Source organism: Nestor notabilis, unplaced genomic scaffold, assembly GCF_000696875.1.
Source record: "Nestor notabilis isolate BGI_N333 unplaced genomic scaffold, ASM69687v1 scaffold6135, whole genome shotgun sequence".
In the NCBI taxonomy this organism is placed as follows: Eukaryota; Metazoa; Chordata; class Aves; order Psittaciformes; family Psittacidae; genus Nestor; species Nestor notabilis.
This window is the reverse complement of record NW_009928724.1, coordinates 9,602-31,195: the sequence shown is the minus strand read 5'-3', so window position 1 is coordinate 31,195 and position 21,594 is coordinate 9,602. Positions and strand designations below refer to the sequence as shown.

The window sequence follows — 21,594 nt, the reverse complement described above, 5'->3', positions numbered from 1 at the left end:
TTGCCTCCCCACCTTCATAGTAAAAAAATTCTGCCTTCTATGTAGCCTAAATCCTACCCTCTGTTAGTTTAAAACCATCACTCCTTGTCCTGTTGCAACAGGCCCTGCTAGGATGTCTGTCCCCATCATTTCCTATAGGCCCTTTTAAGAACTGAAAGGCCCCAATAAGGTCACCCTGGAGCCCTCTCCAGACTGAACAACCCCAAAACTCTCAGCCATTCCTCACAAGAGAGGTGCTCCCGTCCTCTGGTCGTTTTTGTGGCCCTTCTCTGGTTCCTCTCCAACAGGTCTGTGTCTTTCCTGTGCTGAGGACTCCAGAGCCGGATGCAGACTCCAGGTGGGGTCTCACCAGAGCTGAGTAGAGGGGCGGAATCACCTCCCTTGACCTGCTGGCCACATGCCACTGGATGCAGCCCAAGATACGAGTGGCCTTCTGGGCTGCAAGCACACATTGCCTGCTCATGTCCAGTCAGAACCTCCAAGTCCTTCTCCTCAGGGCAACTCTCAATCCCTTGTTTCCCCGGCATGTACTGATACTGGGATTTGCCCTGACCCATGTGCAGGACCCTGCATTTGGCCCCATTGAACCTCATGAGGTTTGCATGGGCCTACCTCTCAGGCCTGTCCAAGCCCCTCTGGATGGCATCCTGTCCCTCAGTGTGTCAACTGCTCCACTCAGCTTCGTGTCATGTAGATCTTAGATTGTCATTTAGACTGGATATTAGGAACAATTTCTCCCCCAAAGAGTGTTCAGGCATTGGAACAGGCTGCCCAGGGCAGTGGTGGAGTCACCGTCCCTGGAAGTGTTCCCAAACCATGTAGACGAAGCCCTTAGTGACACGGTTCAGTGGTGGCCTTGGCAGTGCTGGGGAAAGGTAGGACTCGATGATCTTAAAGATCTTTTCCAACCTGGTTGATTCTATGACTCCATGATCTGCAAACTTGCTGATGACACACTCAGTCATCACTGATGAAGATATTAAACAGTACTGGTCCCAGTATCATAAAATCATAGAATAGTTAGGGTTGGAAGGGACCTTAAGATCTAGTTCCAAATCCCCTACCAGGGGGTTTTCCAGGGCAGGGATACCTCACACTAGACCGTGTCTCCCAAGACTCTGTCCAACCTGGCCTTGAACACTGCCAGGGATGAAGCATTTACCACTTCTTTGGGCAACCTGTGCCAGTTGCCTCACCATCCTCACAGTAAAGAACTTCTTCCTTATATCCAACCTGAACTTCCCATTTAAGTTTGAAACCATTACCCCTTTTCCTACTGCTACAGTCCCTAATGAAGAGTCCCTCTCCGGCATCTTTGTAGGCCCCCTTCAGATATTGGAAGACTGCTATGAGGTCTCCAGGCATGGACCCCTGAAGGATGCCAGTTGTCAATGGTGTCCGTCCAGACATTGAGCCATTGACCACGACCCTCTGGATGTGACCATCCAGCCAGTTCCTCATCCACCAGTCCACCCATCAAATCCATAACTCTGCAATTTAGATAGAAAGATGTTGTGGGGGACTGTGTCAAAGGCTTTACAGAAGTGCAGATAGACAACATCCATAGCCCTTCCTTTGTCAGGCAACCTTGGCCATGCCCCTGGCAATACCACCAATACAGACTCCTGCTAAGCCCAGTACCATGTGGGACACATAAAGCCTCACCTGTGAAGACTCAGGCAGGCTGGTTATAGTCAGTGATCTCCTGAGGCCTCCCGGGCCTCCTCTGCTTCGGCCGTGTCTCCTCACAGGTCAACCTGCTCTGAGGGGCCTACTGGGGTTAAGCCTAATGCTGGCACTAAACACAGGCACCAGAAACAAAAAGAGACAGCAAATACGCTGGGCCTCGAAACTGACCTGTAGGTGGCAAGAATATTAAGTAATACTGATTTAGAAACAGTGGTGTTTATCTCATCCCAGTAAGGAACCAGGACTGACTGTGTAGAGAAAGGCAGCAGAAAGAACCCCTGAACCATCTACATGGCCACAGGATTACTGCTTTGGCCTAAAAGAATCTAATTTTAGATAGTACTAAAACTAACACCTGTACTGTATGTCATTCCTTGAAACCGATTTTTAAGCAAGCTCTCTCCTGGCTTACTGAGCTCATTATTTGGAGGAATAGCCTTACCTCGTAGAGCAGATCCTTCTGCAGAGTAAGGTTCATAGATCCTCTCTCCTCTGTCAGGCTTCATTTGGATATGGAGCTCCAGCACAAGGATCCTTGCTTAGCAGCGACCACACAAAAAGCCTCTTTCTACTGAAAGAGCTGATCTCTTCGGGTGAGGAATTCTGAACACAACTTTTATAGAAGCAGTGACAGGAGAACAGTTCTGAATTTGAAATGGACAACATATGAGAATGCTGTAGTAAGGAGGAAGGTCCTAACATCAGCTTCCAAGAAAGCTCTGTTCCAATTCAAAAGCCAAAGCAGGCAGATTTGAGTCACAACTGGCTCAAGCATGCCCCATTCCAGGCTTTCCTCAAACAAAGGGCAATGCCATGGTCATAAACTTTAAAAGCAAGCCCAGCAAGGCGTGGGTCTAACTGGGTCCTAACAGCTCAGTGAGGTCTGAATGCAAAGTGAAGGCAATTCTGCTCCTGTGCCACCTCATCTGCTGGACAGAACTGGAAGAAGGCTCCACGGAGACTTTAGGACAGTTTCCAGTGCCCAAAGGGGCTACAAGAAAGCTGGAGAGGGGCTTTGGACAAGGGCCTGTAGGGACTGGACATGGGGGAATGGCTTTAACCTGACAGAGTGGACACTGGGATGAGATCTTGGGAAGAAGTTCTTCCCTGTGAGGGTCCTGAGGCCCTGGCACAGGTTGCCCAGAGAAGCTGTGGCTGCCCCATCCCTGGCAGTGTTCAAGGCCAGGCCGGACAGGGCTTGGAGCAACCTGGTCTAGTGGAAGGTGCCCCTGCCCATGGCAGGGAGTTGCAACTGGATGAGCTCTATGGTCCCTTCCAACCCAAACCATTCCGTGATTAGTGAATCCCTTCAGTGGTGGAACATCGCCACCTCCAGGATGGAGGACACACGACAGCCGACTACGTCCTGGAAACCTGCACAGCAGAGGCTGTACTACCAGCCAGTTCCACTGACAGCGCAGGGATGCTCAGAAAAGCCCCGCAGAGTGCGGACCTAGCCAGAGCTTCAGAGCTGTATACGAACTGCGGGAGGGCAGCGTGAGATACTGTCCTGCCTCTGAAGAAAATACAACAAAATAAAAGCTGCTGGGAAAGAGGGAGAAGAAAGTTGTATGGCCAAGGGCATATTAGAACTGCCTCTCCTGGTACAACTGTCAAGTGCTCTTCAGTCTGAGTTGTAGGCTTGTATGCATTTCCACACGAGGCAGACATGGGACATCCACAGCAAGCACTATCACCTACTCCATATCCAACTCATTAAAACAATTTAAACAGTTAAGAAAATCTCAAGGTTTTATTGTGTAATGTAGCATTGAAACATCTGAACAAATCAGTATCTGGGCTGTACAGGCTGCTGTTCTTTCATTTCTTTGGGTTATAGAGCATCTTGTCAGTACATAAACAACCACCTTTTGCATTATTACTTCTTTCCGAGGCATGCTGGTACAACATGAATTTCTCTTGTCAAATGCAGCTAAGTCTAACTTCCAAACATCATGCACAAGAAACTCATCTATGACAATGTAAACTCAGCAGAAGGGCAGGTCACAGCTCTTGCTTTGCTCACACTCTGCAGTGCTGCAGGTTTGTGTATGATATTTGGAATGTTCCATGAGTGTGAATAATACCAGTAAGAGGAGAGAAGGGAAAAAGAAAACAACGAACCAAAAATAAAGCTGGCGTGCCTCGGGGTTGCCTGCTCAGCCAAAGTTGTGCAGTGCTAGCCTGAACATGTCATTGGTGCAAACCCAGGCATCATTGATGTTCTTTAATAGAAATATCTGGTGGAATCCCATGATAGGATCTTCATCAGCCTGCAGAGAGAGAGGAAAAAAAAGTTCAAAAAGCTCTTTCATTGCAAACTGTATTCCAAACTCACGATAAGACAACTGAAAAGCTGACGTTCACAGTGATGTCACATGCTGTAAGATGCAGAGTACTGAGAGAGACACTAATACAACCAGAGGTTTTGGTCCAGGGCACCTTGCAGACAAACATTGAGGGCCTAAGGACACAGAACTCCTGCAGTGATCTGAAGTTGGGTTTTCTGGAAGACCTGAGGCCATGTCATTCCTACAGCTTCACCACACTGATAAGAGCATGCCTGCCTCGCTGCTGAATCACACATCTGCTTTGGGCCTTGCCTGGGAATCAGGATAAACCAGGGTGCTTCAAAATCAGATTTTAGCTGCTGTGCTTTGGTGACAGAAGGGAGTTTCTGTGGAAGTCGGTATCAATATTGCCTCAATGACTTAAGCATTGATTGAGGCTTTTGAAAGTGTTCCCAGAACATGTTCAGCTGGCCAGCAACACTGTACTTCCCACATCTGCCATCAGGAACAGCTCAAATGGAGTGAAGTATCTGCTATAGCTGCAACAAGGTGTTCCAAGCCCAGGGAATCTTTGCAGCAGAGCCTCAACTCCTGCCTTTGACAATCCACCTGCATGCACTAGCATAGGTCCTGTGCTGTTTGCTATTTTCTACAGAAGTAGAACATAGTATTAGAGGGAGACTAGTTCTCCTACTTAATGTTTACGAGTCTCCTCAGAGACATCATGCAGGAACTGAAGCCTCATAACAACACAAATGATTCCCAAATGAGCTGGAATTCACACAACAGGACTTCATCTGAACAGCATGGGACCAAGCTACAAAACAATCTTCTGATAGCGACCACAGTGTGGTCATTCACATTCACAATTCTACTCAGCATTTTAGGAGGATTTTAAGCTCTATTCTTTCAGCACATGACCATTCAGCTTCAGAAAAAGGGGGAAATGCACTGAAAAACAAGGCATTGAAAAGCAGCAGCCAGAGCAGTACATGAAACAGCCTGTCAGAGAGCTGACTAGTTATTCACAATGCTCTGCTGCTCTCCACCAAGAACAGCATATGAAAAGGTGGAAGTGCAAAGCAGACTACAAAATAAACAAAAATATCTTTACTTTAAAAGTAATACATAAGTGATAAATTGACTGGGAAACAAGTCAGCTCTGAGGAGCAACTTGCTGAGACCATCAGTTAGTTACACCACAAACCAGCAGGTCTGCCAGAGCACTGGCAGGATCAAATGCATGTAAAAGCAGCATTCAGCTCTAAAACCACTGCCAGGATTTCACAGTGACAACTGCCTTGGAAGTGAAGTGGTGTAGATGAAGTGCAGTTTCAGTAAGTGTATGCTAATCCACAGAAGATAACCAGATTAGCTATGACCTCTTAGGAAAGTGATGCTGAAATCAGGATGGACAGGTTTTATTTATTTTTTAAACCAGCTGGGAGCTGAAAGGCTATCAGGGCAAGCACAGTGTTAGCAATTATTAGAAAGGAACAGAGAACCAAAACCTGTAAGTAAGCAACTGCATAAGTGCACAGAGAACACCTACATACCAAATCCTGCATGCATTTCTTAATATTAAAAAAAAAAAAAAAAGAGAAAGAAAAGAAAAGAAAAGAAAAAAAGGATTATACAATAAGGAAAGGCCAGAGAAGGACAAGAAAGATGGTCCAGCTACAGGACAGCTTCCTACCAATGAAAGTCAATTGAGTGTGACTCTCTGGCTTGCAAATCTGTGATCAGGGTGAGGTGAACAGGCAAGATAAATTGCTATAAAACCATAAAGGACAAAGTGAGTAAGGAAACTACAGCCAGAATTTAATGCTGGCAACAAGGCCAGAAGTATGAGCAAGTCAAGTGTTCAGTAGATGAATGAAAGAAAAGTCCTCAAGCAAGACAAATGTCAATAAAGTCACTCTTCAACAGGCTCATGAACTGGACAACTTCTTGCCACGTCGATATACACCTTCCTTTGCATTAGGCAGAGGCTCCCTAACAATCAGCATAGCGTGAACACATGCAATTATGCTGAATTAAACCCACCGTCCATCTTGTTCATTAGCACATGGCAACAATCATGCCAATTACTTCAGAAGAAGTACTATCACTGTTAGAGGTGTTCAGAACAGATGCTTGCTTATTCATGCTGAAGAGGTGGCCTGTGAACCAATACCTGTGTGTTTATGCCTCTTCTAGCTTTACAGTATGGCCTCACTGCTTGCTTGATAGTTGGTAGGTTTCTGGCCATAAAGGAATCTTTAAGAAAACTACGTAGCATCAGAACCGTACATTAAAGTTTGAGATATGGCCACATGCAGAGAGTTGCGGTCAACAGCTCAATGTCCAACTGGAGACTGGTGACGAGTGGTGTCAACATCTTTGTTGCTGACACAGACATTGGGATCGAGCACCCCCAGCAAGTTTGCTGATAACACCAAGCTGTGTGGTGCAGTCGACACACTGGAGGGAAGGGATGCCATCCAGAGGGACCCTGACACACTTGAAAGTTGGCTAATGCCAACCTCATGAAGTTCAACAAAGTGAAGTGTAAGCTCCTGCCCCTGCGTCGGGGCAATCCCAGGCACAGCTACAGGTTAAGCAGAGAAGAGATTCAGAGCAGGTTGAGAAGGACTTGGGAGTGCTGGCTGATGAGAAATGGAACATGAGCTGGCATCAATGTGGACTTGAGCCCAGAAACCACCCGTGTCCTGAGCTGTATCCACAGCAGTGTGACCAGGAGGTTGGAGGAGGTGATACTGCCCCTCTACTCTGCTCTCGTGAGACCTTACTTGCAGTATTGTGTACAGTTCTGGGTGTCCTCAACATAAGGACATGCAGCTGCTGGAGCAAGTCCAAAGGAGGCCATGAGGATGATCGGGGCAGGAGCACGGCACATACTATTTACAGGCTAAGACAGTTGGGGCTGTTCAGCCTGGAGAAGAAAAGCTGTCTGTAGACCTCAGAGCAGCCTTCTAGTATCTGAAGGGGGCCCTCGAGGATGCCAGAGAGGGACTCTTCAGCAGGGACTGTAGTGACAGGACAAGGGGGGGTGGGTTTAAACTTAAACAGGGAAAGTTCAGGTTAGATATGAAGAAGAAGTTCTTTACTGAGGGTGGTGAGGCACTGGAACAGGTTGCCCAAGGAAGGTGTGAATGCTCCATCCCTGGCAGTGTTCTAGGCCAGGTTGGATGGAGTCTTGGGTGACATGGGCAAGTAACACTAATATTGGAACTGGATGATCTTAAGGTCCTTCCCAAGTCAAACCATTCTACAATTCTATGACATGACTTTGTAAACCATCTTACTAATGCTATCCCTTTTGACTAATCACAAAAATCACAGAGTACTAGGCACAAAGGGACCTCAAGGATCATCAGGTCCTACCTTTCTAGACAAAGCATGATCTAGACTAGATGGGCCCAGCACCCTGTCCAGCCAAATCAACAGTGCCAGCACTGGGGAGTCCACCACTTCCATGGGGAGATTATTCCTGTGGCTGGTTGTTCTCAGTGTGAAAAGTTTTCCTCTTGTGTCCAGGTGGAATGTCCCCAGCAGTAACTTGTACCCATTATCCTTCATCTTTAAGAATCACAGCCTGGTTTGGGTTGGAAGGGACATAAAAGCTCATCCAGTTCCACCCCACTACCATGGGCAGGGACACCTTCCACTAAATTAGGTTGCTCCAAGCCCTGTCCAAGCTGGCCTTGAACACTGCCAGGGATGGGGCAGCCACAGCTTCTCTGGGCAATTTCCACAGTTTTAGCTCTCAAGCTAATGAAAAAGAAAGAACAAGGTCCTTCTTTTCCATGTTACTCCTCATAAAAAGAGAGTGTCTTCTTTGTAGCCATGACCAAGTTGGAATGGACTCATATTCATGTCAGCTCCTTTCTAATGGTTTAGTTTAAACCAGCCAGGCAGAAGCATTTCAGCTTGAATTACTTCTAATCACAGCTATTAATAAGCATTTAGTATACTCTCATTTGCCTTATGGTTTTCTCAGGTCACTGAGGCACCTATTACAAGTTTTTAAGTAGTTTTCATACCAAATTTGAGCATGTCATTACTGACATGAGTACAATTTAAAACTATACCTCTGGAAAAAAGATACCACCACCAAAGTGGTTTTAGCATAGGTTTCCTTCATTTCTGCTAAGCCCAGCTGCACTGCAGCCCCCAGTGCTTTGGCTTGAGGAGAATTTCCTCCTCTCCTGCACAATTCAGGACTAGACACATGAAAAAGAAAAGATTAAAAGGGAATTCTTCCTCAAATACTTGCTGTTGTTCAGATGGCAAATTCCCTCAATGCAGACACATTATCACTTCCTTCATCCCTTTCATGTTATCTCTTGAGAGCATAGAGCAGCAGTATACTTTAAAAACAAGGAAAATCCTAGACTATATTTAAGGCAAAGTGAATTATTTATAGTCTCTTCCCAACATTCTGAATATGTCCTATTAACACACAGCGAAGACCCACAGCTGAGTGACTTGAGATGCTCTAGAAGGCATAGACTAATCCTATCCCATTTTAGTTTGGATCTTTACCTCAGCTCAGATAACATCACTGAAATTCTTTACCTTTAGTTTCCCTCCCAAAATCAGCTATGTCCAACTCAAAACTTGCATTCCAGATGTGAGGCTTGAAACACAGGGGCTTTATTTTTCCCACAAAGCTTTCCTTCATGCAGTTCTAATTCTTTCATAACATCCTTCAATTAAAACAAAAGCAGAAGCAGATTGGAAGGATCCTCTGGTTTCCAGGCCAGACTCATGCTCAGTATGAGCAGAGACTACCAGCAGCAGTGCATCCAGAACCACAATACAGTTTGGGTTGGAAGGGACCTTTAAAGATCATCTATTCCAGCACTCCTGCCATGGGTACGGACACTTCCCACTAGATCAGGCATAGCTTTGTCTAGCAGAGTCTTCCAAGCCTCCAAGCACAGATATTTCACAAGGTGTACAGGCACCAGGGTTTTAGCCTTCCAGTGAGAATCTTCCTTGGTGCCCAACTGAACTTACCAAGTTCTGGTCTGCAGCCACCATCCTTTGTTACATTATTTGGCACCACCAAGAACAGTTTGCTTTCAGGTTAAGCACTCAATTACTTTCCACCTACAGGGCAGATTGCCATTAGCCCCTCCTTTCCCAGCTCCACAAGCGGTGTATGGAACACTGACAATCTTGGCAGCTTTTTGACTACTTCCAGTTTTTCTACATCCCTTCTGACCTGGAGGCTCAAACTGTAGAAAGTCTTCAGCTCAGAGAGCCGTGGGTTATGTCAGAGTACTAGATGCAACACTGCTCTGCAATCCAACTTTAACTGCACAGCTCTCCTCTTTTCTGGTCAAAGACAGTTTAACTCTTCCACTAGCACCCCACAGCATCTGCTAATTGAACTGCAGGGCTGCAACTATCCTTATCTCAAAGAAAAGGCTATAATTACTTAAGATAGGAGGTTCTTCCAGATGTTAAGCCTCATTTAACAGGCTTTAAGCAGTGCTTTAAGTGTTCAGCATGCATTACAAAACCATCCAGTGATTTTAATTGCAAACTGCCTTTCCCTTTTAAGGCTAGGAAACACCACATAACAATTAGTTATTCACAATTAATTCTGCAACAATCATTTCAAAATTCACACTCTGTGGGACAGCCACAGGTCTGCAAGGTTGCTCTGAGAAGGCACAAGCCACAACCATGCTTCTCAGATGAGCTCAAGGAACAGAAGAGTGAGAAGAAGCACTCCTTACTCAACCAGGACAAAGAGGCCTGCATAGAAGAGCAGTAAGGCAGCGGGTTAGACGTTGTGGAGGGCTAGCCTGAAGACTTCATTGGTGCACACCCAGGCACCTTGAAAACTTTTCAACAAAAAGGATTGGTGGAAGCCTAGAACCTGGTCATCATCTGCCTGAGCACAACAGGAGAAATATGTTATGAGGTGAAGCACGCTGGGTAACAGTCTGGATGAACAGTGGCAAAGTAGGGTCACACCAAATAAAACTCACTCCTACAGGTTTAAACTGATGCTTATTCTTCCTAGTTGAAGCAAGCAAACATGCATCTAGACAAAGAACAGCAATAAAACCTGATAAGAGAATTAGAGTAAGATCCCTGCTAGTAACATGCACCCCACTTAGATGCTCTATTATTCTCCAACATCATCTCGAAGAAGCTGTTGTGCCCAGTCCTGTCAGTGCACATGATTATTCTGTTGCAAAACATGTTGCTTTGTTTTAATTTACAGTTCATACTGGTATTAGCATGCTGGGCTGGAGCAGATACACATCTTGACCTGGTCACACAGCAGTAATGATTTCAACTGACCCCAGTTAAATCCCCATCTAGCAGGGAAGGCCAAAGGCTTAAACCAACTCAAACCTGCAGGTTTACTTAAGGCATAGTATTCTGTCACAGGAAATAGGGTCTGACAGTAGTAGTCCTTGGCCCTGTGATTTCTTCAGAACTCTTCTTGTGCAGTTAAGAAGAAAGCTGAGGCTTTGTGACAATTTGGTAGCAGCTCACAATATATGCAGGGAGAGCAGAATGTTCTGCTTTGGTTTGTTTTTTTTTGCCCTCCCCCTAAAATCAAACAAGATCAAAATACAATAGTTTAAGAAAGAAATGCAAAATGTGTTCAGGTGACTTAAGAGTTTTTGGGACTAGCAACTCAAGCAACTAAGGCCTCAGAAAATCCATTTAAATATCATGCCAAGAATGAGTTCTTAGAAAGGGCATGTCACAGGTATTTTAGCATTATTATTTTCTTAGATTACTCTATTAAAAGTATTGTGCATGCTCCTTCATTACGTAAAATGAAGCAAGTTTTGGAAAACAGCAGAGGATTCACAAGCATATACATTGACTGTACTGGGCTTTGAAGAATTTGGCTCACAGGGCCATGGAAAGGATAACTGAACAGTAAGCATGGCTTTTCCCTTCTGCTACTGCTGCTCTTGGAAGTGCTCTCCCTTGTGCAAATTTCTCTTGAGCAAATTTCTCTTTGATTTTCTCTGAGACCTATGGAAGCAAGCTGAACTACCACACCACTAAGAAACAAACTTTAAAAAAAAAGTAAGTATGCAGCTCCATGTTTGTGTGTTGAAGTGCACCCTGTTCAACTGGAGATACAGAAGAACCACTTGTTACAATGCACTAGCTGAACCCAGTTGTTCCCAGTTACAGTACTGCATCTGGAACAGCACTGCAATGCATTAAAATATCAACACATACATAGTCACACAAGTATTCTCCACATATGACAACGAGGTTCATGTTCATGTCATGAACATGTCTTGAGCAAAGTGATCACAAAATGACTGCATTTTCAATCCTTGGAGAAGTCAGGAAGAAGGTCAGCAAAGCCTCCACCTTAGACTTCCACAGGAATGAGTACGGCCTGTTTAGGACACTGGTTGGCAGAATTCCTTGGGAAACATTACTGAAGGACAAAATGGTCCAGGAAGGCTGTACACTCTTCAAGAGTGGAATCTTTAAGGCGCAGAAGCAGGTGGTCTGTATGTGCCAAAAAATCAAACCAGTGGGGAAGAGACCAGCCTGGCTGAACAGGGAGATAGCGCTGGAATGCAGGGGAGTTAAAAAAAAAAAAAAAAAAAAACCAGAGAGAATTTCTCACCTGTGGAAAAAGGAACAGTTACCTTATGAAAAGTACAAGGATGTTGTTAGGTTATGTAGAGAAAGTTAGAAAGGCAAAGCCACAGCTGGAACTAAATCTGGCCACTGCCATAAAAGATAATAAAAAGTACTTTTTCAAAGATATTAGCAATAAAAGGAGGGCCAAGGAGAACCTCCATCCTCTCCTGTATACTAGGGGAAATCTAGTGACCGAGGATGAGAGAAAGGCTGAGGTATTTAATGCTGCTTTCGCCTCAGCTGCACAAGGAAGTTGTGAATGTTCCATCCCTGGCAGTGTTCAAAGCCACGCTGGACAGAGTCTTAGGCGACAGGGTTTAGTGTGTGGTGTCCCTGCTCATGGCAGGGGGGTTGGAACTGGATGATCTTAAGGTCCTTTCCAACCCAAACCATTCTATGATTCAGCATTTAATAGTCACACCAGCCATCCTCAGGGTACTCAGTTCCCTGAGCTGGATGGCAGAGATGGGGAGCTGACTGAAGTCCCCGTAATCCATTAGGAAATGGTTAGTGACCTCCTGCTCCACTTACACGTACACAAGTCTATGGGGCCAGATGGGTTACACCGAAGCGTGCTGAAAGCGCTGGCAGAGGAGCTTGCTAAGCCACTCTCCATCATTTGCAAGCAGTCCTGGTCTACTGGACAGGTCCCAGAGGATTGAAGGTTGGCCAGCGTGACATCTCTCTACAAAAAGGGCAGGAAGGAAGGCCCAGGGAAGTACAGGCCTGTCAGCCTGACCTCAGTGCCAGGGAAGGTCATGGAGCAGAGATCAAAAAAAAAGTGAGATGAAAAGCAAATGTGGGAAAATGGAGGGATCAGAACCAGTGAGCTCTGGGTTCAGCATGAGAGTACATGAAGGGCAGGTCCTGCTTGACCAACCTTATCTCCTACAATAAGGTGACCCATTTGGTCAATGAGGGAAAGGCCATGGACGTTGTCTATTTGGACTTTAGTAAAGCACTTGACACTGTCTCCTACAGCATTCTCCTGGAGAAAGTGGCTGCTCATGCCCTGGATAGGTGGATTCTTTGCTGGTTTGGAAACTGGACAGATGGCGGAGACCAAAGAGTGCTGGTGAATGGTGTCACATCTAGTTGGCAAGTGGTCACCAGTGGTGTCCCTCAGGGCTTGGTTTTAGGGCTGGTGTTGTTTAATATCTTCATTGAAGATCTGGATGAGGGGATTAAGTGCACCCTCAGTAAGTCTGTGGAAGACAGCAAGTTGGCTAGGAGTGTTGATCTGCTGGAGGCGCTGCAGAGGAGCCTGGATAGGCAGGATCAATAGGCTGTGGCCAGTAGGATGAGGTTCAACAAGGCAAAGTGCCAGGTCCTGCACATGGGTCACAACAACCCCATGCAACACGACAGGCTTGGGGAAGAACAGCTGGAAAGCTGCTCATGGAAAAGGACCTGGGAGTGCTGTTTGACGGACCTGTACATGAGCAGCTTGTGCCCAGGCAGCCAAGAAGGCCAACAGCACCCTGGCTTGTATCAGCACCAGTGTGGCAGAAGGGCCAGGCCAGTGATTGTATCCCTGTACTGGGCACTGGTGAGGCTGGAAATGTGCTTTTTAAAGCTAAAACTGGAGACACATAAAAGAGTGGAAAAATGTTGCCTCTCCTGCTAAAAATTCACGAACAAATTAGATTTGATCATGACAACAGGAATACTTTAATCCACTATGTTCTTTCCAAATACAAAGATGCACTAACACGTGATCCCTGAATTATTCTGGATAATTTCAAGAAGCTGAAGTTATTCAGGGAATAAAAACAGCACTACTCCAAGCCATGGTATTTATCAAAAGCTGCCAAATTGCATCTACAACCCTGATGACCATACTAAAGGATGAGAAAACCCAAAAGCTTTACAGAATCTTTCAGAACTTGGTGTCTTACCACAGGATTCAACACAATCGCTGTTGCAAGCAGTGACCTGCTTGATGAATTTGCAAAAGTCTTAAAAACATGACTGTGCAAAACCAGGTGCAGATGTGAACGGCCCAAGACATTGCATCAAACAGTCTTGGGCTCATCACTGAGTATTGTGCACACCCAAGACTATAACAGATGAGCTCAGCATATCTGACTTCATGCCTGTCTTGCAACTGACTGTTCCATGGCCATCTGTGGCTGTCTTTCCTCAACAGTGTGTGCAGGTGGGACTGAGCAACAAGAAAGCTGGAATCGAACTTGCAGCTAGGAAGCAAAAGCAGCTGGTGGTGAGAGCCAAAATTATCTATGTTAGGCTTAGAAGTGGATGCAACACACTGGGAACCACTCTTCTTAACTGCCCAGCCCAAAACAATCAGGAGGAATTCTGACTTTCAGTCCTATGTTTGCTTGGTTAACAGTTCAGTCAGCGCAAGTTTGAATGCTCTGATACTGGAGGTGCCATTCAGAGTTAACAGGAAAATGAAGACTAAACAGCTACTTTAAAAGAAACTGCATTCAAGTAACTCTAAAGACTGGATGGCTTTAGGGTCCTGACTTGACTGCATGGCTGGACCAAACGCTGACAAAACTATCTCTGGTAATTTTAACTACTGCTATGTAATTTCACACTTTGTAAATAACCACTGCCCACTGTGAGCAAGTTCTGCCTTGAGCTGACTTTACATACAGGATATTTTTTGCAGATTCCAGGACAATTTCTTTCATAAGTAGTCCTATCAATTTACAAATCTGTGACCCTGGTATACAATGCAACATGTCCTCAAAAGAACAGGACTGGGTCAGTTTACACAGTTCAGCTGTGTAACTGAACTCCAATAACTTAACAGCAATGTAATCAAACTACAGCCTGAAAAATAATCTAATTTCTTCAAAGAAGCAGCTGTTTAAACATTAAGTGTTTGATCTCAGAGGCCACACTCCCGCTGTTGAACCAGTTTTGACCACAGAGGGACTGCACTGCATTAACACCAGGACTATGTTCTTCTATACTGCGGTAACAAATAAAAAAGCATGGTCTTACTGAAGGGTTGACAGCTAACTGTCTGCCAAGCCACAGCTCGATGCACATGTTACATAAAAGAGCACATTAACCAAGATGTGCTTGTATTAACCAAGAACACTGTAATGATGCTTTTAAACACGAGACACTGAAACCCTACTGCATCAGAGTAAGGGAAATACTGATGTTTCCAGAGCTCCTGATATTTGTAGCACAGTAAAAACCATGGCACTTTGCTTGGCAGGAACATAGGGCTGCCAAATTACAGGTGGTTTATCTAATGCTAGTTATCTGAAAGGATGGCCAGTTTCTTGACAATCTGGAAGAGCAGAATGATGCCCCAATACAAGCTTACTGTGTTCCTTCCTCACCCAAGAGAGCATTTTAATGGTTTCAGAGATCAGATGATTTAGAATCCTAAAAATAAAACCTATGACATAAACATTTATTAACCTGTCATGGAAGGAGTTTACCTTAAGCTGTCCCACTACCATACTGAGTATACAGCTGTCAGGTGTAGGTTGATGGTCTTGTGCTGTGATGCTGTGTTGTATTTTTTGGAAAGGGAGGCTCTGCAATGAAAAGAAAGCAAAATAAGGAAGTGTACAATCATTGCATGAAGACAAAACAAAGATCAAGCAAATCCAACATTATGAAGTATTTGACTATTTCGGCAGTAGTTGCAACTTGGCACTACTCAGGCTGGGTTGTTCAAGACAGTTGTGCTTTTCAGCCACTGAGACATGAAATAATGTCACCCTATACAGTAAACAGCACCTTTTCCTGGTCTGATTACACTGCCTGAAGAGCTTCATATCAACTGTAAGATGAAAGTCCACAGGATGAAGGCACAAACATAGAATCATAGAATGGTTTGGGTTGGAAAGGAACATGGCAGTTGCAACCCCCCTGCCATAGGCAGGGACACCTCACACTAAACCATGTCACCCAAGACTCCGTCCAACCTGGCCTTGAACATTGCCAGGGATGGAGCAACCCATTCAGGTGCCTCACCACCCCTCACTGTAAAGAACTGCTTCCTTATATCTAATCTAAACTTCCCCTGTTTAAGTCTGAAGCCATTACCCCTTGTCCTACCACTAGAGTCCCTAATGAAGAGTCGCTCTCCGGCACCCTTGTAGGCCCTCTTCAGATATTGGAAGGCTGCTTTGAGGTCTCCACGCAGACTTCTCTTCTCCAGGCTGAACAGCCCCAACTTTCTCAGCCTGTCTTCATATGGGAGGTGCTTTAGCCCTCTTTACCATCCTCACAGCCCTCCTCTGGACTTGCTCCAACAGCTCCATGTCCTTTTTATGTTGAGGACACCAGAACTGTACACAATACTCCAAGTGAGGTCTCACGGGAACAGAGCAGAGGGGCAGCATCACGTCCTTTGTCCTGCTGGTCATGCTTCTTTTGGTGCAGCCCAGGATACAGCTGGCTTTCTGGGCTGCAAGTGCACACTGAAGCCAGCTCATGTTAAGCTTCTCGTCAACCAGCACCCCGAAGTCCGTCTCCTCAGGCTGCTCTGAGTCTCTTCTCTCCACAACCAATCCCGCCTGGGATTGCCCCAGCCTAGGTGTTCAAACAGTGTTTTGAACAGTGTTCAAAGATTGTACGATCCCGTACTGGGGTTTACCAGACAACTCCCAGTTTGCTTTTTTGTTCAAGTGGCTATGAACAGAAAGGAAACGCGGTTGATCCAGAACCAGTTTCAAAGACTGGAAATCCACATATACACCTCTCCCCTTTTTTCTTCCCTTAATGCTCACATAGCCAGTGCAAGTGTGTCTCAAGTTAAGCGTGCAAGGAACACATGCTGAGAAACACCAGACATTGGGGCACAATTCCTCTCTTTCAACCAAAACCACAATCACGTTCCATCCATGGATGACTCCAAGCTATGAGTATCAAATATTTAGGGGATCTCACAGTCCTGTCACACAAATGACATTTTGGTACTGTAATAGCAAAAGCTGTCTTAATGCTAGATGCTTTAGAACTGGCAGTTTAGTACAATGGAGCTTTGAAAGGCCGCGAAACCCAGAGTCCATGCACTTCAGAGGACAGCAGCACATGGTCATTTAAACCTCAGAGTATACTTTAATGCCTTTGCTTCATTTCCCTGGTTTGTTAACAGGCTGAAGCAGACCCAAACACATTCTTTGACAAGTTCTGCATTTCGTTCTAGCGGAAAGAGCCTGAAAGACTTCCTAGAAGGCCTAAGGTACAAGAATGGGAGACCTGAGTCCCAGTGTCAAGAACATGAAGTACAGTTTTGGCTGTACAAGCTCAAGGCAATACGAAAGAATACCAGCAAGCTGAATCCTTAGATAAGAAAGAACACAGAATCTGTGGAAGGATCAGGACCCAGGGAAGCAAAGGAAGTGTAGGAATCAGCCCTCTAATCAGAGGGACACTATTCAAGAACACTCATCAATAAAGCCTGCAGTGTTTCCTCTTGGCTAGGAGAACAATGCCAACCTACTATGAACTGCAAAGTGAGCCAATGGGTTTGTAATATGGAATAGACATTTAGGAACAAAAAAAGTCCAGAGCAGTCTTTCCTGAACCACCTGCAGAGTATTTTCCAGGGTCACCATCCCAAACTTGAACATGCAATGTGCCCACATGGCCTGTACAAACATGGGCTGGAGCATTGCACACCCTTTCTTTGAGAAAAGGCTACTATGAAGCCTGGTCCCACCTCAGCATAACAGCTTCTTGTTGAACAAGTCCTGCAAGAAGAATTTCTTGAAAAGGCAGAGGGATGAAGGGGAATTAATGTGGTTGTACCCAGAACTCAGCTTTCAGTGTGACAAGATGCCAATGAGAGGTGAGACTGGGGAGAGAAAACTTTCCAGCTTTGGAGTCAAGGGTGCTACAAAATGGTGACAAAGAACCAAAGACAAGGCTGATTAAGACAGTGCCTGTTTCAAGTACCTGACTGTCCCCTTCAGAGAAAAGGACTCCAAAGGTTGGCCAGCCAAAGGAGTTACTCAGGTGATGCAGTGGGGAAAATCCCACTGGAAAAAGTAGCGTCACCTGATAGCAGAGATCACTGACTTGTACAATAGAGAGAGGCTACCTCAAAAGAATGGTTGCTTACGGACATCCACCTGTACTGAAGAGAGCATTCTTGATATGAAGAGTACAAAAAAAAGTGACTAACATCTGAGAAGCTACACAACAACCAAGGCTTTGGTGTCTTCTGAAACTAAAACTTTTCTGGGCTTTTACTATCAAAACCAGTGAATCCTCATTGAAGTCAGGTAAAGGAAATTCTGCAAGAATAAAGTTAAGTAACTGAAACTTACTCCTGGCAACAAAGCTACCTCTCCCAGTCGCCTCCTCAGTCCAGGAGGTTCATAGAACTACAGGATAATTACCTCAAATGCTCAATGTAAATCAGGCTGCCCCTGATTAGGACAGGCACACTATTAGAAACAACTCCAAAGTACAGCACCAGTTAAGATAGAAGGAACAAGCGTTAATTCCCACTCTGTAGCAAGGTACAGGTGCACCAGCGATGACCTTCTCAAAGGCAATGCAGGCACCTAAATCACAAACCAAAGGGCAAATCTCAGCCTTCACAGTTCAAGATGTCCTGTATGAAAGCAGGATTCCAAAACACAGGAGCATTAGCTGTGCAATCAGACAAGTATCTGAGTTAAATATTTTTCTTCTCAATCTGCAATAAAAATGGTGTATCTGCCTGATATACCATGCTCCGAGCAGAACATCTGAGGGCCTAAGGCATGCCCTCCGCATCTTGCAAGAGAATTTCAAGTTTCATGACAGCTTGTAAGTACATCCAGTTTTATAACAGAAGCACAGATTTACTCAAAAAGATAAAACTTATCCAAGTTTAACTGAACACAGAATTTCAGTCTCTATTCAGTAAAGAATGCTCTCCTGTCACTTGCTGAAGAGGAAACACTGGTTTCAAAATCCTGAACCATAACTGCTCATATCTGAACAACTTAGAAATGACGCACTGAGAAGTCAGGTTCTCTACTGTAGAAAATATTTGTAGTTTATGTATCAGAAAGCACATGGTTCCTTGCAATAACGTGTTTAGCCTGTTACAGGCAGATCCAAGTAAGTTTGCTATTGCTACTTCTTTGGCATGCTTTAAAAGAGAAAAAAAAACCCCACCTTTTATCCCTCTAGATCACAGGGTCAGTTTATGAACTATACTTTCTTTAAAAGTAAGTTAACAATGTCAAATGTAATTACAGTCACAAAACAATCTTGCAAACTAAGGGAGCCAGCTAACATTCCACCAGCAGAGCTCCCAGTGGAACAACGCACTACATAGAATTAATCACAAGTAATGTTTTTTGAAGACCAGAAGTTGGAAGCACAAGTCCCACATTTGATATTTTTAAACTGATGAAGTCTAACTCAAATTTTCAGAAGCCATTCACTAAGAGCCTTCAGAACTGTTTCTCAAAGCATTCAGGAAGGATTACAGACTTACAGAGAGTTTTTCAACAATAGCTGCTTTGCCCTGGAATTGCTGTCCTTCCCATGTAAGGCATGATGCATCAATCTGGGGGGAAAAGAAAAAAAAAAAAATCATCAGCCTGCTTAGGTAACCCTTAAACAACTCTCGTGAGGTACTTGGTTTACTTGGCACAGATCCTTAGGATCCAGCTATTTGAAAACTACCTCCAAGTGAGATGGAAAGTAGCTACAAAGAGCAACTGAAAAAGTTTGGAATGATCAACTAGAAATTAAATAGACTAAGTTTCATTATGATGATTCTACCAGCAAAGAAAGTTCCTGCCTTTGGATCAAAGTTAGCTCTCAGAAACAAATCTAAAGGATACAAAAAAATAATAATAAACATATGGACATAAAGTTAAGCATGTAGAAAGCCAAAAATACGTGAAGAAATCTAACAAAGTGAGTTGCACAACCAATTTTTTCCTCTCTGGTACTGACTTGCATATCCTACTCACACCCAGAAACACAGAATGTGCCTCTAAAGGTTTTCTAACAGACTGCCCTCCGTGGCATGAAGTGACTGAGGTGGTTCAGCCTACAGGCATTTCCAGAATATGAAGGAAGGTGTTCTGAGCACTCTGTGTCAGGTGCAACAGCAACAGGCAAGAAGCCTTCTGCTCAGCTTAGGATCTTCTGTTCAAACCAGAGTCACAATATCCAATTACTGACATAGCTCTGCCTTCCCAAACCCAGCCTTAAACTGTGGCAAACAGACATTTGAATTGGTTTTCACTGAGCTCAAAGTCTGCCTGCTGCCATCTCCAAACAGCACTTTCACCTTATACCTGGTAGTCCAAGTTCTTGTATACCCTATCACAGATGGGAATTCCTTCCACCTTCTTGAGTTTAAATACCTCCAGGAACACAATTCCTAACTGTTTCCCATCCACTTTTCAACTCTCACTGAAGCTCTAAATGCCTCAGCAGAAAATGGCAGATTCCTAAGAACTCTATTTGTATGCTCTCTGGTAGACTTTCCAGGGCTTGTTTTCGACCCACACCAAGTGAAAAAGCCACTTCTTCCAGCCACACTGTGCTGAACCTGCACAACATCACAGCCACTCTGAAAACTCTTCTGGTCCTCCATGTATCATCAGGAGGAACTATACAGTGCAGCAAGAGCCAAAAGAACAAAGAAGGGGACCAGGGGCAACAGCATGAAGCATTTCAGGGTCACAGATGCAACCAAAAGCAGTATGAAGAGCCTGTGAATACAGCGTCAAGCTTTTGAGTTTGGACATGCTCCTTTTAGGAGAGATAGACTTAGACTGTGTAACCTGAGGTCACGGAGCAAATCACCTGGCTGACGCCATTTGCATCTTACATGACATCAACCTCTTATGCTGATAACTTGAGAAGCCAGGCCAGGGAATGAGGCCATCCTCTCAAGCATTACTGCGTTCAAGCATAGAAAGCCACAAAAGCAGAGGGGACCTAGAACCTGCCATACTGAATCCACTTCAGCTATCAGCTGGTGAGCACACAGCAGTGCAGGACACTCCTGATGTTGCAAAGAGCAGCAGAGGACAAAAATTAAGATGGTGAGGAGATCTGCTGTTCCTGAAACACACTCAGCTTCACACTGTATCTAATTAGTGTCCACCTGACTCTCTGCTACAGGTTACCTCCACAACCACTTGCTGTATCAAGAACCTGGGAGCAACTCCTCCGCTGTCCCAATGCCTTACAGATTAAAAAATGGCATAAAAATAACAAAATATTTCATTATAGGTAGCCACACACCCAAAACAGAGAAAAGAAGTAGCTGTAGCATCTCCTTCCAAACAACTGCAGGGGGTAACTGTAGAACAAGTCTTTGACTTGGTACTCCAATTCATAATTTAAGCAATTCACAGCAAAAATGATTGGCACACATCTGTACCTGGAATTGGTGATAAAAACTCAATTGACTTGGATTACACAACTAGAGCAGAAAACTGAACCTTCAGGTGAAGTAGATACAGGAATGCAAAACAAATCCAAGAACTCTCTGCTTCATTCCCACATGCTATAAAATTTGTTTGCTTCCACAGGGTCTATGAAGGGAAACCTAGAGAGATAATGAGGGAGTGCCCCAGCCCCCGTTGTGTAGATACTTACATATATTGCTCCTAACTGAGTCCTATCTGCATCAAAAAGCTGGTAGTAATGTTGTACGAAGCTGGACCCAATCTGCTCCCAGATAGGCTTGTCTCCCATTCTGAATCCTCACCTAAAGCCTGAGACTGTAAAAAAAGGAAAAAAAAAACCAAAAACAAACAAACAAAAAACAAACACACACAAAAAAAAAAAAAAACAACAATAAATCAAAACAAACCATCATCAGAAAGGTCACAGAAATAATCATAACACTTGGCTTGAGTGTTAGGTAGCAATAAACACAGGCCCTCTCAGGTGGCCAGAATTTTTCTTAGGAAAAAGTAGGACAAACCTCACTTCTGTACTCCAGACTTTTGTAAATAAAACACTTGGATATCAATTTGTTAAATTCCTT

The 21,594-nt window shown here is 44.6% G+C and overlaps 1 protein-coding gene across 1 annotated transcript; it reads right to left on the bottom strand.

The window, feature by feature from the left end:
* Window positions 1-3,418: 3,418 nt before the first annotated feature.
* NUTF2 (nuclear transport factor 2) lies at window positions 3,419-21,331 on the bottom strand. The gene is made up of 4 exons (XM_010014634.1): window positions 21,201-21,331; window positions 19,072-19,143; window positions 15,062-15,160; window positions 3,419-3,962 (listed from the first exon to the last, which is right to left on the bottom strand). The coding sequence occupies exons 1-4, from the start codon at window positions 21,297-21,299 to the stop codon at window positions 3,849-3,851; spliced, it is 384 nt and encodes a 127-aa protein (XP_010012936.1). The 5' UTR covers window positions 21,300-21,331; the 3' UTR covers window positions 3,419-3,848.
* Between the last annotated feature and the right edge of the window lie 263 nt (window positions 21,332-21,594).

Excerpts from the sequence above, each read along its gene's own strand:
- NUTF2 (XM_010014634.1), bottom strand. The coding sequence starts at position 21,299 with ATGGGAGACAAGCCTATCTGGGAGCAGATTGGGTCCAGCTTCGTACAA. Across the intron at positions 19,144-21,200 it reads CTCAGTTAGGAGCAATATAT|ATTGATGCATCATGCCTTAC; the intron begins GTAAGTATCTAC and ends TTTTCCCCCCAG. Across the intron at positions 3,963-15,061 it reads TGGTAGTGGGACAGCTTAAG|GCTGATGAAGATCCTATCAT; the intron begins GTAAACTCCTTC and ends CTCTCTCTGCAG.